The 15,557-nt window shown below is 43.3% G+C and overlaps 1 protein-coding gene and 1 long non-coding RNA gene across 7 annotated transcripts in view; both read left to right on the forward strand.

Annotated features, from left to right (window-relative positions):
* Window positions 1-8,634, forward strand: part of fam184b (family with sequence similarity 184 member B) — a 36,623-nt gene extending 27,989 nt beyond the window's left edge. For 3 of the 5 annotated variants that reach the window (XM_017687727.2, XM_017687730.2, XM_037532788.1), the window contains exons 15-19: window positions 460-642; window positions 734-842; window positions 923-1,027; window positions 1,452-1,726; window positions 2,436-2,678. In XM_017687727.2, coding sequence (XP_017543216.2) covers window positions 460-642; window positions 734-842; window positions 923-1,027; window positions 1,452-1,726; window positions 2,436-2,526 — 763 coding nt within the window. In that variant the 3' untranslated portion in view covers window positions 2,527-2,678. Of the gene's footprint in view, window positions 1-459; window positions 643-733; window positions 843-922; window positions 1,028-1,451; window positions 1,727-2,435; window positions 2,679-7,324 lie in introns of those variants that run through there. The other 2 variants (XM_017687728.2, XM_017687729.2) reach the window with 2 other exon arrangements.
* A 236-nt stretch (window positions 8,635-8,870) lies between these two features.
* On the forward strand, window positions 8,871-13,870 carry LOC108414827. Of its 2 annotated transcripts, none has more exons than XR_001856930.1 (3): window positions 8,871-8,907; window positions 9,687-10,303; window positions 13,680-13,870. It is a non-coding gene; the product is annotated as an uncharacterized LOC108414827 (long non-coding RNA). The 2 variants fall into 2 exon arrangements; XR_001856929.2 differs by lacking the exon at window positions 8,871-8,907 and adding an exon at window positions 8,937-9,009.
* Window positions 13,871-15,557: the final 1,687 nt, after the last annotated feature.

Genomic DNA, 15,557 nt, shown 5'->3' on the forward strand with positions numbered 1-15,557 from the left:
TGTAATGAAGGATTTAACAGTGATTAATGTTAGTAAGTGTGAATTTACAGGGGAGGACGGCACTGACTGCTTATTAAGGGTTTGGAACTGAGCAAGTGAGCGAGTGTACCTCAGAGATTATTATGGTAAATGGTTATGAATTCAAGACCTGAGGTCTAAAACTCTGTTTTATAATAGTTCTGAAATGAGGTGTTTGTTTATAGATTAACCACCAGTTTAAGGTTCTCAGAATTACATGTAGGCTCGTGTAGGTTCTCTGGTGGTTCTGGATGGTAAATAAAATGTCTATATCTGTGTTGTAATCATGGCAACCCCTGGTTCCCATCACCACCACTAAAATTTAACATGTTTCTGATTCTATGAATGTTTGATCTGTTTACAGAAGATAAGGTGTTTAATGCTGATTTGCTCTTTACTCGTATTTGAGGCACATGAGGTATGTTTGCGCATGTTCTCCAGTTCCTGGAAGGAGATGAAAGATGACTGCAGAAAGAGGGATGTGATGGAAGAGAGCAGTGACGGAGCACAGGGTGAGATGGAGACTGTGAAGAAAGAGCATCGAATGGAGATCCAGACAATAATGTCAGACTTCAGCTCTGCCCAGACGCAACTCCAGGCCCGCATCGTCGCCTTGGAAACAGAGTAGCTACCGTCTGCACCGCCTCATTTACAATGCACTGACTCGCACGCAGTCGAGGTTGATCTCACCGCATGCTTGTGTGTGTGCCTGCAGGCTGAGAGAGAGGGAGGAGAAGGGGAAGAGACGAGTGGAGGATCTGCACACCATCGCCAAACTGCAGGACAAGCTCAGCGACAGAGACCAGCTCATCAAGAGGCTCGTGGTAAGAAAATGAAGAACACATGCAGAAAAACTAGGCTCTAGTACCAGGTTCTCACTATCGCTTTTATTTGGGTCCACTAGGAAGACCTGCATCAGCTATCCCAGCATCCCCCTCTTGGCAGAGACGGAACGGTGAAGCCGCAAGACTCCAGACTACGACCTGGAAACCTCACACCTGCTGTGAAGGTCATTCATACACATCTGTTTTGAAACTGTGGAGAGTTTTTACTAGACAGTAAAGCTCAGAGCTCACTTTTAATAAACATCTGAAAATGCAGCTCTTCATTAAAACACGGCTCTTTGGTCTTTAATCTGATCGGTTATTGACTTACATGAGTTTAAGTTAACACTCAACTTCATCTCCTGTCTGTAAAGCCCTCAGAGCTGCCATCGCTATGAAAAACGCTCTATAAATGAAGATTATTATTATTACTGTTATTCTTAAGGGTCATAATGGCTAAGCAATAACAGCACACGTTGTGTATTAATACTACAGTAATGGAAAAATAGTCAACATTCATAAAATATTACTGGCAGTGTCTCTTTACAAAGCAAGATGTCAGTTATCACTGATAACAGGGAGAGTAAATCTGCTCCGTCCTCTTTCCAGAAGATGGTTGAAGACGTACCACCACGTGTGACCAGTGTACCAAATCTCAGCTCAATGGATGGCGGTTCCCCCAAGGCCACGCGGTCCCCGAGTATGGAGCAGCAGGGTTCCCGCGGGTTACCCAGCTCAGAGCAGGGCGGCCGGGGGGTCCTGCTGTCACGGACGCACACTCCGACTTCCCCCCATACTGAAGCCCGGGCTGCTGCTAGACACATACACTCTCCCATTCAAGACCTCCAGCACCAGCTACACCTCAACTACAGCCAGCACATCAGGTACCATCACACGCTCAGAAATCACCAGCTATAAACTAAAGAAATCCACACCTCACAGTGTCCACACAGGGGTCACACTGACCGCTGCATCTCCTACTCAACTACAGCCTGCACGGTCTGGTGAGATGCACACAGCCCACTGACACACAGTGCATGAGCACAGCAGCCAGAAGAAGCTGAAGTGTCATTTAAGCTAAACAGTTAAAACACAGAGCAGCGAACATTTGAGCACTTCACCGTTGTTATTATAGATGTTACTGTAAACCTTTCTGATGTAGTTTCATTGCAAATACATGCTAATAGTGCTCCCTGCTGGAGAAATTTCACACTACAGCACTAGATGTTTGCCCACTGGTTTACATAAAAACCCAGGTGTTTTCCGTCAGGGTGGAACCACGCTGGAGTTCTGCTACTGATGCCTTTGGAAAAGCTTGTGGTAGAACTTCAGTTTTCAGCTCTGAGACACTTTACTGAACTGAACATGCTGTGAATGTCCTGAGCAGCAGCAGCAGAGTCCGTGGGGAATTTACTGCAGCATAACGGCTTTAAAGCCCCATAATAATAACCCATGTTTCAAACATGACATACTATTATATACATATAGAATTTCATATTTCGTCACCTTTTTCTGATCCACTTTCCTGCTTGTATTTCTACACTGTAGTTAATGTAGTTAAAAGTCACTGCTTTGTGTCTGCCTGTTGTTTAGGACTCCGTCTGAACAGAGAGTGATCGAAACAGGACCGGACCCTCAAGACCCACAGAGACAGGAGTGGTTCACCAAATACTTCTCCTTCTGAACAGATACTCAGCTCAACAAGAGTTTGATACATTCAGCTGTAATTTTTGGACACATACAGATTCATATTCAACAGAGCCGACAGATGCATCTGCATCATTCTTATTCTGTTTGAAGGAGAATTACACCACATTTTCAAAATTCCGCCCATAACTCAGTGTGTGAGGTGTAATCAGAGATCCAGACTCTTTCAGAGGGTTTGATGTGAAACGGTTCAGACGTCTTTACAGTGATGGGAACCAGGCGTCGCCATGACTACAACACAGATATAGACACTTTATTTACCATCCAGAACCTCCAGAGAACCTACACGAGTCTTCTGAGCTTATATGGAATGTTGGTGATGGAAAATAGTGGAAAATCTGGAATATTGAGTTTGGGGACTATTTTGCCGCACAGCGCCCTGCATGTCTCCCTCCACCATGAATGGAGTTGAAGTTCTCTAAACTCTCATAAAACAGCGTCTCAGTCATCAGGCAGTGAATTCAGAACCAGTTCATGTAGGAACTTTCTGTGAGGAGCTTTTAGAGGGACGTCTGGTTCCCATCACCACCACTGTGAGGAGCTTTTAGAGGGACGTCTGGTTCCTATCACCATAATCCTATCACTGGTTATCTTAACCAGTTAATTTTGCAGAAAATTTTAATCGTCTTTTAACCAGCATTTCTCTCTCTCTCTCTCACACTCACACACACACACACACACACACACACACACACACACACACACACACACACTCACACACACACTCACTCACTCACTCACGCTCACACACACACACACACACACACACACACACACACACACTCTCTCTCTCTCACTCACTCACTCACTCACTCACTCACTCACTCACTCACTCACGCGCACACACACACTCTCTCTCTCTCTCTCTCTCTCTCTCTCTCTCTCTCTCTCTCTCTCTCTCTCACACTCACACACACACACACACACACACACACCTACACCTACCTATGCTTCTGCATTTCTACACTGACTTTTTCTGCACATTTACTGAGAAGGAAAGCAGAACCCAAAGTGTCCTGTAACGCTCATTACACCTGCCGTGATACATGGCTATGCAACCTTTCAGGGATATTTTACAAACATAGATTAAGCCTTGGACTAAATTACAGTTTAAGATCTTAGGACTTCATCTTCTGCTGTGAGTTAGTTGCAGCTTAGCTCCTCCAAAATGGACCCAAAGTAAGCACCTGCTGTGTGACTCCTGCAGAGAACAGTGGTTCCGAGTCAGTAAAGACGTGTTTGGTGTCCAGAGTTTGGTTAGTTGTGCAGTGGAGCTCTAGGACTATTGATCTAAGTCTGTGGGTCAGTTCCTTAGGAAGGGATTAAGCCTAGTCCTGCAGTCAGAGGAGCTTTAATCTGCTGGTGAATTAGAATTGATAAAATCAGCATAACTGAACTTCAGGAGTTCTGTCCTGACTGATGTGGACAGAGGAAGCCACACAGGGCACATTCACATGATTAGATGAAGTGGCACAAACCTGATTTTCAGAGCAGAGTCTGATCTGAGGCTCTTTCCTCGACTCTTTCAGCTCGACTCTAACTCTTCAGGCCTGATTCGTGTTTCATATCTGAAGCAGAAACAGCTGGACTGTTTAGTGATGTTCCAGGGCAGTGAGTTTATCAGGAAATCTGATATAAACATCAGCTGTAAATGACACTGAGCCTCTCAAACAAGGTAGTTTTTATTCATGTAACTCATCAGAGTCCAGTTTATGTTATTATTCAGCTTTACTGCTTCAGAGATGAACTCCACACTTCAAACCACTGCTAGATAAACATCTGGGCTTTTATCCTGATAGCTGCAGTACATGCGTCTCACCACCAGGTGTCATTAATGTGCTGGATTTAAAAGCTTTTTGATACAGTTTAATAAAGAACGGCTTCACTGATTCAGATAAACCCGCCCTTCATAATAAGAGTCCTTATCAGAATAATGCCTGAATAACTGCTGCAGAACAAACAGTCTGGAATTAACGACCCACGTTTCTTGATCAGGATAAACTTCATTATAATTACAGAGTCTGAAGGATCTCCTGATTGTGTGCATCATCGGTTGCTCGACAACAGACATAACGGTCGATTATCCAGCTCCATTGAGTGGATTACAAGTTCCTAATCTGAGATAAGATATGCTGTGAGATAAGATAAAAGTCCTGAATTAAGGTCTAATTTTCTTCTGTAATATGAATTAGTGTAAAATCTCCCCTTGACTGTCAGATCTGCTGTATCATTCTATAACTGTACTCTACGTGCTTGTCTTGACACCTTGGCACCGATGAAAACTAGATCTGTGCCTTCTACTCATAGATCGCCTTGGTTCACTCCTGCTCTCCGCAATATGAAAACAGCTGGAAGACGTCTAGAACGTCTTTTTAAGAAATCCGGGTTGCAGGTTCACTATCTAGCTTACACTGATCATCTGGCCTCATACAAAGTAGCACTAAACAATGCTCGTGCATCATACTACGCGGATGTTTTCAGTGCTGCTGGTCAGAATCCCAAGCTTCTGTTTTCAGTGGTAAATAAGCTTCTGCGACCCCCATCAACTCCAAATACTGCCTCAACTGTTCTATGTAATGCCTTTCTGAAATTCTACGGTAACAAGGTGTCAACCATCTACAAAGACCTGTTGAATACCCCTGCTGACTGCCATGGGCCTATCGTTTTCTCTCCAACTCTGTCACTTTCTTTTTCAAATTTCTCTCTGATTGACTCAACTTCTATTGTCAATATTATGGCTAACTCTAAGACTTCATCCTCTCGACTGGACCCTGTTCCTACCCATCTTCTTCAACGCTGTGTCTCCATCTTCTCCGAACCAATATGCCACTTGGTTAATCTTTCACTCACTTCTGGATATGTTCCTGTGTCTTTAAAAACAGCAGCTGTCACACCTATTATTAACCTGACTCAGATATAACAATTTTGAGCAATTACAGGCCTATTTCAAATCTCCCATTCATCTCTAAAGTTCTAGAAAAAGTTGTGGCTTCCCAGCTGCTTGATTTTTTGAACACTAATGATTTATTTGAAAAATTTCAATCTGGTTTTCGTTTGCATCATAACACCGAGACTGCTCTTCTCTGTGTCCTAAATGACCTTCTCCTTTCCGCAGATACAGGTTGCATCTCCATTCTTTTGCTTCTTGATCTCACTGCTGCTTTCGACACTGTAAATCACAATGTTCTTTTAACTAGGCTCACTGAGATTGGTCTCTCTGGAACCGTACTATCGTTCCACTCGTATCTGACTAACAGGCTTCAGTTTATTTAAATTGGGAACCATACGTCTGACACAGTGCCCATTGAATATGGTGTCCCTCAGGGTTCCGTCCTTGGTCCCCTCCCTTTTATAATCTATATTCTCCCCCTCGGTCATATTTTTCGTAGTCACAATTGACATTTTCATTGCTATGCTGATGATACTCAGATCTATCTCAGCTTCAAACCAGCAGCACTGTTTCCTCCACCCCAGTTAAATAGATGTCTTATTGACCTGAACTCCTGGCTTAGGGCAAATTTTCTTTCTTTAAATGCACATAAAACTGAGTTTATAGTCACTGGCTCCAAGTCCACTGTTAACGCTCTCAAAAATCTTGCTCTCACTGTAAATGATATTATAATCACTCCATCTGTCACTGTCCGAAACCTAGGTGTTCTTTTTGACCCTTCTTTGTCTTTTGAACCGCACATCAAGTCTCTGTCTAGGTCAGCATTTTTCCACCTTCGCAATATTTCACGTGTCCGTCCTTTACTGTCCCCGGCTGCAGCTGAGTCTCTGGTCCATGCTTTTGTTACTTCTCGCCTGCACTATTGTAACTCATTGCTCTATGGGCTCCCCGCTAAGTCACTTAGGTTGTTACAAATAGTGCAAAATTCTGCAGCACGGATTCTCACATACACTAAAAAATCTGAGCACATTACTCCTGTTCTTCAGAGACTTCATTGGCTGCCCATTACTTTACGTATTCACTATAAAATTCTACTCCTCACATTCAAGGCACTTCATGGCCTGGCTCCTGCTTACTTACTCGACCTTCTAATACCCTACAAGCCCACTCGTAACCTCAGGTCTTCGGAAGCAGGCCTTCTAGTGGTCCCTAGGTTCAGGCTCATGGGTGGTCGTTCCTTCAGTGTTGCGGCCCCCTTGCTCTGGAACTCTCTGCCTCTCTCTCTTCGCTCTACCTCTTCTCTTTCTCACTTCAAATCTTTATTGAAATCTCATCTTTTTCTCCTTCATTTTTCTCCTGCATCTTCCTCAGGCCTTGTGTAATGTGATATGCATTTGTAAAGCGACCTTGGGTTTTGTGTAAAGGCGCTATATAAGTTCAACTTATTATTATTATTATTATTATTATTATTATTATTATCTTAGTTTAGGACTATAAACAGGATGTTTGTAGACAAAGTCCTCTCAGTGGAGACTCTCCGTTCAGAAGGCTGTGTTGTCTGGGACTAGGCCTAATCTCTCTCTGGAAAATCAGCCCTGTGTTCCCCAAAATCATTCCGTGCGACAGACCTACGTTAGCTTTTAGCCACATTAGCCTTGCAGCTCCAGTGCAGAACTAAAGTAGCTAACCTTGGGTGGGGGTGGGTTTTCAAGGGGGGATTGTGTAAACATGAAACTTTAACCACATGAATCCATAATTAAACTCGACACAGAGAGAAACGATTCAGCGCTTTTGCATCTGTAAACTGACGACGGACTGAATGTTCATTTTTAGGCAAATGTGGCATTTTAATTGCTCTAAATATTTATATGTCCTCTCCTGTCAGATTATCACCAGATCCTTGTTGGACTCTCCACTCAGTGTTTACTGGTCTGGGCTGGTCAGGGGACTAGCATGACCATGTGAAAAGCAGGATTCTGTGGGGAGGGAACCCCTCCTGTGTGGATCTGGAGGAACAGCTTGGATATTGCTTTATTTCTGCAGTTACCGACTTTCAGTCCTCCGACACCAACAGGCTGATTTTCTCTAGTGTGATTTGGACCTTTGCTCCATGATCCTAGAACTGTTTCCAGAGCATCTGCAGTTTGAACCAGGATTATAGATCCACAACAAACAGCATAAAAAAAACAAATTTAGTCATTTTTTCATGTTCCCTTCATCTTCACCCAACACACCAACAATTCTGGACAGTATGAAATATCAGCCTGTGAACTGACAGAACTCAGTACTACATCACTATAAACTGTGGGTTGGTGTGTTACTGTAAACTACAGGCTTAAACGTCTCTGTTCCAGCCTAAAAACACTGACCACTGCTCTGTTTCCTGGACAGCCAATTCGTCTTGCACTGGGTTTGCATCATTCAGAGTTTGGGCTCATGATGACGTTCCCAGCTGAGTGTTTGTTCTCTTTTCGGGTGATCACTATGGGCCGGTTGCCCCAGCCGTACGTAAGTCCAGATGTAGGCTAGTTTGATGAGAAGTGTTTACTAAGGTCAGGTTCACAGACTGCGGCACAGACTGGTTTTAATGTTGAGCAGTTCTGAAACATTTACACCTTCATCTGAACACGGAAACCAACGGAAACCACACAGAAAACATAACCAGAACAGAAGCTAAGCTCGGTAAACGACATCCGCAGCTCTAATCGTCCGAACATGAAGCTGAACACCCGCAGCTCCAGGGCAGAGACTCCGCAGCTGCTGAATCTCTAAACGGCGCTTAAAAAGCTGCAAAGAACACTAGAGAATGAAAAGGCAACAGCTGCAGGTGTTCGGTCCATTCACTTCACCTGTAAACGCCATTCTGGTCCTTACTGGACGTCATTTTCTCTTGTTTCCATGGTAACGTTTACAGGTTCTGAACGTGTGCTCGTGTTAAATTAGTTTGTTGTTACTGTTTAAGCCACGAGTTCATGATTTGTGGTGAAATTCAGGACGTTTGAAACTGCCGTGTGACCGAGGACCCAGTAATTTACACACAAACTAACGTATGAACTCTCGCAGAACTGGAGCAACACAGGCCTGATTCTGATCGATTAACCCAAATCTGTTCTGATCAGCAAAACTAAAACCAAACTGGATCTGAACAGCTCAGCTCATCTCCATCCATATGAAATAAAACTCTCTGTTGAACTACGTTTGTTCTTTTATTCTCCAGAAAACCTTTTAACTCATAAAACTTGTAAATACAATGTTGAAATGTAATTTGTATCACATTTATATCAAGTTAAAATGATAAATGTTGAGTATAAGCTACAATTTAGGCGTTTTTCTAAACCCACCAGTGTTTAGGCGGGTAGACTCCACTTGTTGTGAGGAACGCGCATGCGCTGAATGAGTCATCGCCGTTGAAGAGCAGAGCGGCGTTCAGAGTGAATTCTGGAAAGTTCGGGCGTTAAAACGCGTTCGGTGAGTAAAGCGGAGTTTTTCTGACGGACCGACAGTTTTCAGTCAGACATTCACTCGAATGGAGTCCCAGAGCTGATCTGATGATGTCGGACTGTTTACACGGTAAAACAGAGATAAGCAGCAGTTAACACTTAGCTAGGTTAGCTAGGTAGCTGGTGTCTGCTATGCTAAGCTAGCGAGTGGCTGTTTTTATTGTTGGCTTTCACAAAATAATGTAAGAGATTTTCACGAAAGTAAAATGGTACTTTTAAAAGTGTTAATTTAAATTTAGCCGGCAGTGTCGAATTGTGAGTGTAATAACCTGAGTTGTTATATTAGCTAGCTCAGGTTTAGCTAATGTTAGCAGCCAGCTAAGCTAGGTAGCTAACGGCTGTGCTGGAAGAGCGTTTAGAGGATAAAACTGAAATTTGAGGGAGAGGCGCTGAGGGACTGGCGCTGAGGGACCGGAGCTGAGGGAGAGGCGCTGAGGGTCCGGCGTTGAGGGAGAGGCGCTGAGGGTCTGGTGCTGAGGGAGAGGCGTTGAGGGAGAGGCGCTGAGGGTCCGGCGTTGAGGGAGAGGCGCTGAGGGTCCGGCGCTGAGGGAGATGCGCTGAGGGAGAGGCGTTGAGGGACCGGCGCTGGTGTTAAAGTTAAAACAGCAACTTGTCCTGACTAAACTAACGCATGATTTGGTGCTGCCCTTTGGTTTACATGCTTAAATTCGTATATCTGACCCCTTTAAAGGGCTCTGGTTACAGGTCATTCGGTTTTACAGCACCTGAAAAGAGCTTGTCCTTTAGGGCCGCCGGGATCCAGAGCGCCGGACAGAGGAATAACATCCGTTACAGCAGGAACACAAGGAATATCACATCACATTTACTGAGAGCTAAACACGCGAAGCTGCGCTCTGCAGTCAGACTGGAGTGTAATGATGATATGCTGGTTTCTCTTATGGAGGCGATCGTGACCTCTAACCCTAACCTCTGAAATGAAATGACCATAGGAACGGACACTGGATGGCGCTGCTGGATCGGAACCGAACCCGTGAATAAGAGGAGGCGGTTCCGACTCCCGTCCGCATTCACGCGCCGCTCCGCTTGAAGCATTTCAGCTTCATGCGCGCGGCCGCTGTGAAAGGCTACGCTGATTAATATTGGAGCGCGTGGCACGGTTACCAATCCTCCATGAAGACGCAAAATGGCCATGAAAATCTGCGCTCTTCAACTTGCTCGGTTTCAGTGGACGCCTGAGAAACTTTCTACCGAAGTCACGTTAATCAGTTCGCCGGGGAGGGAAAGGTGAGCAGGTCAGCGGCCGGTCAGCGGAAAGACCGACAACCTTCACTCCGAGCCAAGAGCCCGACGACGGTCACACGCCTCAGGAAAGACAGCCTGGGAGGAATGAAAGTGCAGAAATGGTGAGGAAAACCAGGAAAGAAACGCCCAACATGCAAATAGATGGAGCCAAAGGGAGCCAAATAGAGCCAATGGGAGCCGAAGGGAGTCAAATAGAGCCAAGGGGAGCCAATGGGAGCCAAATAGAGCCAAAAGGGAGTCAAATAGAGCCAATGGGAGCCAAAAGGAGTCAAATAGAGCCAAAGGGAGCAGAATTGAGCCAAAGGGAGTCAAATAGAGCCAAAGGGAGTCAAATAGAGCCAAAGGGAGTCAAATAGAGCCAAAGGGAGTCAAATAGAGCCAAAGGGAGTCAAATAGAGCCAAGGGGAGCCAAATAGAGCCAAAGGGAGTCAACGGGAGCCAAATAGAGCCAATGGCAGACAAAGGGAGCAGAATAGAGCCAAAGGGAGTCAACGGGAGCCAAATAGAGCCAAATAGAGCCAAAGGGAGTCAAATAGAGCCAATGGGAGCCAAAGGGAGTCAAAGGGAGCTAGATAGAGCCAAAGGGAATCAAAGGGAGTCAAATAGAGCCAAAGGGAGCCAAATAGAGCCAAAGGGAGTCAAAGGGAGCCAAATAGAGCCAATGGGAACCAAAGGGAGCCAAATAGAGCCAAAGGGAGTCAAATAGAGCCAATGGAAATAAATACATTTCATCCAGGGAGATCATGCTAACAAAACAAACGTAACTGTATTTCACAGGTGACTGACCTTCACTCAGTTACACACATTTATTCAGCAACTTTACTGAAACCATTAAAACCAACAGAAATGACTCATTTTTTATTGTGGGGTTTCAGAGTTGCCATAGCAACAGACTAACTAGCAATAAGTTAATTCAACTCCAAAATGCCATTTGGGTGTACAAAATCATCAAAAACGTTCCCTTAACTTAAAATTGTTGAGCAATATGTGGGATATAAGATAACATGCATTTATTGTCATTGCACAGTGTACAACAAAATTGAGCAGCAGTCCGTTATATAATATTACATATCTAAGAATTATTGCACAGAAAGTAAACAGATTATAGCTTGCACTCTCGAGAACAAATGAATAATAAATATATACTGATGATAATAATAATAATACAAATAATAAATAATAATAAATATATATATAAGGATATACTGAGTTTGCATTTACATTTCTGGCATTTGGCTGACACTCTTATCCAGAGCAACTTAAAATCTGATCATTTTACACAGGGAGACCAAGATGGTGTTAGGAGTCTTGCCCAAGGACTATTATTGGTGTAGTGTAGGGTGCTGCCCAGGTGGGGATTGAATCCCAGTCTACAGTGCAGAAGGCACTACACCAACCAACCACAGTTTATAATTTAAAATGACTAATTCACTATTTATGAAACATTTTCAGAACAAAACAGAGGTTTTAGTGAGATTTCACATCCTTTAAGGAAAAAAACATTAATGTTATTCAATCATGTATGGAGAGAGAGAGAGAGAGACAGACAGACAGACAGACAGAGAAAGAGAGACAGACAGTGGGAGAGACAGACAGTGAGAGAGACAGTGAGAGACAGAAAAAGCGAGATAAACAGAGCGAGACAGACAGTGAGAGAGCGAGACAGTGAGAGACAGAGAGAGAGAGAGAAAGAGAGCGAGACAGACAGCGAGAGAGACGGATACACCAAGAAAGAGAGAGACAGACAGTGAGAGACAGACAGTGAAAGAGCGAGAGAGAGACAGACAGTGAAAGAGAGATAAACAGAGCGAGAGACAGACAGTGTAGCGGCAGACAGGGAAAGATATAAACAGACAGACGGACAGTGAGAGGCGGACAGTGAAAGAGAGAGAGAGACAGAGTGAAAGAGAGATAAACAGAGAGAGAGCAAGAGAGAGGCAGACAGTGAAAGAGACAAACAGAGAGAGACAGACAGAGAGAGAGACGGACAGTGAGAGGCAGACAGTGAAAGAGATAAACAGAGAGACAGAGTGAAAGAGATAAACAGAGAGAGAGCAAGAGAGAGACAGAGTGAAAGTGATAAACAGAGAGACGGACAGAGAGAGATGGACAGTGAGAGGCAGACAGTGAAAGAGATAAACAGAGAGATACTGAGTGTGAAAGAGATAAACAGAGAGAGAGACCAAGAGAGAGGCAGACACTGAAAGAGAGATAAACAGAGAGACAGAGTGAAAGAGAGATAAACAGAGACACACAGAGAGAGACGGACAGTGAGAGGCAGACAGTGAAAGAGAGATAGACAGAGAGACAGACAGAGATGGACAGTGAGAGGCAGACAGTGAAAGAGAGATAAACGGAGAGACAGACAGAGAGAGATGGACAGTGAGAGGCAGACAGTGAAAGAGATAAACGGAGACAGACAGACAGAGAGAGGCAGACAGTGAAAGAGAGATAAACGGAGAGAGACAGACAGAGGCAGACAGTGAAAGAGATAAACAGAGAGAGACTGGGAGTGAAAGAGATAAACAGAGAGAGACAGAGTGAAAGAGATAAACAGAGAGAGAGAGCAAGAGAGAGGCAGACAGTGAAAGAGAGATAAACGGAGAGAGACAGACAGAGACGGACAGTGAGAGGCAGACAGTGAAAGATAAACAGAGAGAGACTGAGAGTGAAAGAGATAAACAGAGAGAGAGAGCAAGAGAGAGACAGAGTTAGAGATAAACAGAGAGCAAGAGAGACAGTTAAAGAGATAAACAGAGAGCAAGAGAGAGACAGTGAAAGAGATAAACAGAGAGAGCAAGAGAGAGACAGTGAAAGAGATAAACAGAGAGAGCAAGAGAGAGACAGTGAAAGAGATAAACAGGCAGACAGTGAGAGGCAGACAGTGAAAGAGAGAAACAGTATTTCATTGTAAAATATTAAATTGAATTTAAAAGTAATTAAATTAAACTGGGCCACTGAAGTCACATCAGTTTATAGAGCATTAAAATCAGTTAATGGAGCATTGAAATCATCTTATGGAGACGTTATGACCGTCTGACTAGGACCTTTAGTGGATGTCAGCGGACATACAAGATCGGTCTCATATTTTAACTGTCTGACCATGGACTCTCTTGGATGTAGATGTCCCAAAGGGGTTTTATATGGACATTTGACTTGGAGACGTTTTGGATATCGGTGGAAGTGCAAGACTGCGTTGATTATCCTGGATGTCTAACCAGGACCCTTTTGGAGCTCTATAGATCTGTAAGACAGGTTCGATAGCTGAACCAGTCTGGGTCATTTGCCATTGTGAAATTCATCATTTTTGACAATTAGTCAAAAATCATGCATGTTTTTAACTTAACAGTGTTTAAAAGGAAGTGATTTGCTTGTGTGGTAATGCATCTTCCTAAACTGCTTAAAATTTTAGCTGGAAAATGTTGAATGTTAAATGTTGCCGTCTTGTGCTGTGGCTTCCCCTTCGTCTGAGGAAAGACAAAGGAAGAGGCAGGGAACCGTAATCGACCTCTTGCGATACGACATGGAGAGGGAGAGGGAAAGAGAAGAGAAGAGAGGAGAGAGCGAGCAGAGCAGGAGTGGTCTGACTGCTTGTACGGCCTTCTTGAGAAACCTATTAGCGAGATTAACTAATGCATTTTAAAAATAAAGCTTATTTTGTGAAATAATTCTGGATTTTGAATTTTTTTGTACAGACATGTTTTAATGTTAATCTTGAAATGCAGCGAACTAATCATAATAGGTTTTCTCTTTGGATTAATTAATTTATTCTTTATTGATGACCCCATTAGAAACCCACCTTACACAAATTTAAACTTATAGACTCTTCAATCATTAAGGTCAGTTCTTTATTTTAAAATATCTTGACATTTTCTTTTAATGAAGGTTATTCTTGTTGTAAAATCACTTGGAACTGTTTTTACAGTATAATCACAATAATTAAACTCTCAGTTCCTGGACCATCAGTGCACATCAGCGATGGCAGCGCAAAGCTGCTCCCATAGACGATGCCCACTGACTGCATCTGTAACATCTTCCTCCTGCCCATCCTTTCCATCTTCATCCTCCTCAGGCTGAACAAGATCTCCTGCTCCCATGCAGAAGTTGTGTAGGGAGACACAGGATGCAGTTACTTGTGGCACAAACTGTGGGAAGCCTATAAAATCATCCAGAAACTTTGCCTGATGATGGCCTGCATTTACACAGATGGGTAAAGCTTCCGGTTTCAGTAGCACTGTGCATCAGGTTCTCCTGGAGCTTTAATTCGCACATGGCAGCCATCTGTAGTGCCGGCTACACATCGGAAAGCTGCATGATTTCCCACAAAACCCTGAGAGATCCTCTTTTTTTGGATGCTGAACCACTTTTGGGAGAATTCGCCTCATTTTTATGTGAATTACACGATGGACAGTGGAACATGTATACTGCTATTTCAATGCTTAACCCCGAGCCATGAGTGCTGTTGTGGCGGACCAGCTGATGAAGTAGCATCAGGGATTCTCTCTTGAGCCAGAAGACAGGCTTGGTGTCTTGTGTCTCATCAAAATAGACCCACAGTAGAGGTACTCTGACATTCAGGGGGCAGTATTTATTTGGTCTTTCTCCCTACAAGAAAAAAATATGAAACAATGTGTATGCGTGGTTTTAAAATGTGCTACAAAATGTCTGTTGTCATTAATATATGGGATAAGGAGTGCAGAAATGGGGAGGTATACTGAACCTGCTGCTTGATGTGTATGTATATGAATATGTAAGTTTATTATAAAGTAATGAATTACTTCAGTATTATTAGTGTAATGACGGTACAGAGTTACATAAAATGATTGCTAGTGAATGTGTATTTAAATGTATATTTATTAAATTGTATAATTATGTATCTGTTTGGTTAATGTAGGTTGTGTGTGGTGTATGTAGTTTTTAATTTGATATATGCATTAATAATGTGTATGACCTATCTAAATATTAAAAATGAACAAAATGGTATAATAATAATAATAATAATAATAATAATAATTTTTAAAATCGCAGTAAAAACTGCTAGAACAGGATCCTTGGAGGTAATATGCTGAGGCAATTTTGACCACTGAGGTAAGTAAACACCCCAGATAGCAGGTCCATTTGGGCCTAATCTGTACCACTTTCAGCTCTTATGGCTCAGTTTGTTGACATGGGCTGAATATCATGAGCCGGGCTAGGCTTAGCTTATGGCACATGTTGTGTGGGCCATACTTGGGCCTCTTGTTAGGAGCTGAGGTAGACTTGGGTTACGGCATGTGTTGTTTGGGCCAGACTCACACAAAAGGAATTAAATCGTTCTCTCTGTCAACTTTTCTCCGTCAAAAGTTCAATTTCAAA

Source organism: Pygocentrus nattereri, chromosome 22 (assembly GCF_015220715.1).
Source record: "Pygocentrus nattereri isolate fPygNat1 chromosome 22, fPygNat1.pri, whole genome shotgun sequence".
NCBI lineage: Eukaryota > Metazoa > Chordata > Actinopteri > Characiformes > Serrasalmidae > Pygocentrus > Pygocentrus nattereri.